This window comes from Otolemur garnettii, unplaced genomic scaffold (assembly GCF_000181295.1).
Source record: "Otolemur garnettii isolate 467f Iridium unplaced genomic scaffold, OtoGar3 scaffold00014, whole genome shotgun sequence".
NCBI classification, from domain to species: Eukaryota; Metazoa; Chordata; class Mammalia; order Primates; family Galagidae; genus Otolemur; species Otolemur garnettii.
Window position 1 is genome coordinate 31256119 of NW_003852409.1, and position 1232 is coordinate 31257350.

Genomic DNA, 1232 nt, shown 5'->3' on the forward strand with positions numbered 1-1232 from the left:
AAAAAAAGAAAGTTTGTTTGTTTATCAGGCCCTGGCTGAGTTTGAACCTGCCACCCCTGGTGCATGGGGCAGGTGCTCTTACCATTAAGCATGGGCTCTTGGCCTGAAAGTTTACATAATTTTAGTAGATATATTACTATAGGTATTGCCGGGCATAGTGGCTCATGCCTGTAATACAAGCACTCTGGTAGGCTAAGGTGGGTGGATCACTTGAGCTCAGGAGTTCTAGACCAGCCTGAGCAAGAGCCAGACCCCATCTCTACTAAATATAGAAAAACTAGCTGGGCATAGTGGCACAGGCTGTAATCCTAGCTATTCGGGAAGCTGAGGCAAGAGGATCGCTGAATCCCAAGAGTTTGATCTTGCTGTGAGCTATGATGATGCCATGGCACTCTACCCAGGGTGGCAGAGGGAGACTCTGTCTCAAAAAAATAAATACATAGATACATAAAACTGTACAGATAGATGCTTGTTTAATACGTATGAGAATCAGTGTGACACAGTGCTTGAAAATGCAGGCTCTGGAGCCAGATCAATGAGAATCTAGTTTTTCTGCTTAACAGCATGACCATGGCAAGTCACTTAACTATGCATGTCTATTTCCTTATGTACAAAATGGAGATACTAATAGTATCAAACAACTTCATAGTTACTGTGACACTTAAAGCAATTAATATAAAAATAAAGTGACTAGAACAGGTTCTGGCTCATATTATATGTTCTGTAAATATTAGCTATTATCAAAGCCTCTCTTTTACCCCTCAGAACTCCAGATGAAGGTACAAGACAGTACAATGCAGTGGTACCAGCAGCTGCAGGATGCGTCCTCACAGTGTGTGCTGGCCTTTGAGGGTCTTACCAACAGCAAAGATGGGCAGGTAGGGGCAGGGTGTACAGTGGGAATTCTCTGGGCTTGATGGTGCTCACAGAATGACAGCCTCATGTCCCATGTGGCATCTACTCTGCTCTTCAAAACACTGTTCTTTTCTGGCAGGCCAAAAAGGTAAAGATGGACCTTCAGAAGGCTGCTACCATCCCAGTGAGCCAAATCTCCACCATTGCAGGTTGGTCAGAGGAGTTAAGAATATGGTCCTTGGGTGGCGCCTGTGGCTCAGTGAGTAGGGCGCCAGCCCCAAATACCGAGGGTGGCAGGTTCAAACCTGGCCCTGGCCAAACTGCAACAAAAAAATAGCTAGGGATAGTGGCAGGCGCCTATAGTCCCAGCTGCTTGG

At 45.7% G+C, this 1232-nt stretch overlaps 1 protein-coding gene across 1 annotated transcript in view; it reads left to right on the forward strand.

Moving 5' to 3' along the window:
* The window catches only part of GLE1 (GLE1, RNA export mediator), a 55057-nt gene that overhangs the window by 36093 nt on the left and 17732 nt on the right, over positions 1-1232 (forward strand). Inside the window, exons 8-9 of the mRNA XM_003785353.3 lie at positions 766-878; positions 995-1064. Coding sequence (XP_003785401.1) covers positions 766-878; positions 995-1064 — 183 coding nt within the window. The remainder of the gene's footprint in view (positions 1-765; positions 879-994; positions 1065-1232) is intronic.